This window comes from Penaeus monodon, chromosome 25 (assembly GCF_015228065.2).
Source record: "Penaeus monodon isolate SGIC_2016 chromosome 25, NSTDA_Pmon_1, whole genome shotgun sequence".
NCBI classification, from domain to species: Eukaryota; Metazoa; Arthropoda; class Malacostraca; order Decapoda; family Penaeidae; genus Penaeus; species Penaeus monodon.
In genome coordinates, this window is record NC_051410.1 from 4,299,819 (window position 1) to 4,300,867 (window position 1,049).

General features: G+C 35.9%; 1 protein-coding gene across 2 annotated transcripts in view; it reads left to right on the plus strand.

The window, feature by feature from the left end:
- LOC119589503 (protein tramtrack, beta isoform-like) overlaps nucleotides 1–1,049 on the plus strand; it is a gene marked incomplete in the record, with an annotated part of 31,910 nt that overhangs the window by 8,760 nt on the left and 22,101 nt on the right. For both annotated transcript variants that reach the window (XM_037938104.1, XM_037938103.1), the window contains 1 exon segment: nucleotides 877–987. In XM_037938104.1, the coding sequence (XP_037794032.1) occupies nucleotides 877–987 (111 nt within the window).

Genomic DNA, 1,049 nt, shown 5'->3' on the forward strand with positions numbered 1-1,049 from the left:
TACAAGCTGCTAGCTGTTGGTGGCACAATCCATATACACATCATTGGAATACCCAGAGCCTCATCCAAAGGTACTGCTAATATTGCGACTTCATTTCCATAGACTAGTCTTTATATTTTATATTTTCTTGTATCATATTGGTGTATCAGGAAACCATTGCTACTGTGATTAGTCTTAAGGAGTGATATTATATAGAAATTACTGTATAGTCATAGACTAAGTAATTTTTTTTCCTTGGTAATATCTTGTGGGGTTTACCTAATAGAAAACAAAAGAAGTAACATACTGTGAACAATATGGGTGTCAGAATTAGTTGAAAACTTACCTACGACAGTGCAGATGAGTGAGTGGGGAGTTGGTACCCTAATGAGGACTTCATTAGGGCACCAACTCCCCCACTCACTCTTTGTATTTTGATGGACAGTTGGTAACAAAGGGGTTAATGAAATTGGCTTCAATATGATAGGGAAGAGGTTTGTTGTACTCCAGTTTGCCACAGAGAAGATTATTGATAGAAAATGTACAAATAGATTAATGAATAAGGTATTACAGAATTTAACCTTTCAATGTGCACTTATTGTTACTTGAATCATGAAATCATATCAAATGCATGAGGCATACCTGAATCTGGTCTGCTCAGTTGTAAATAGTGTACATGATATTTCCATCTGCCAGTGACTATAATTTTTTTTTTTCTCTTTTTTCTTGCAATATTTTTCATAATACAACTACCTTGTATTCTTATTCTTATTCTGTTTAACATTCAGCATTTATCTTCACCGATTTAGAAAAAAAAAACTACTATTAAAGAAGAAAAAAGAAAATCAGATCATCTATTCTGCACAATATTAAGCCATCATTTGCTGTTATTTACAGGTAAATTTAGAGTCATGGGATGGTGTATCGGGTGCGAGACCTCTGCCGGGACACAACCTATCGGCTGCAACCGTTTCCCACACTCCCTTGGCACACCACCAACAACAGAAGGTTAGTTTAGATGCTTCTTTTTTGTTGCGTGAGGTACACTCTTGAGAGGGAGTCATTCTTGG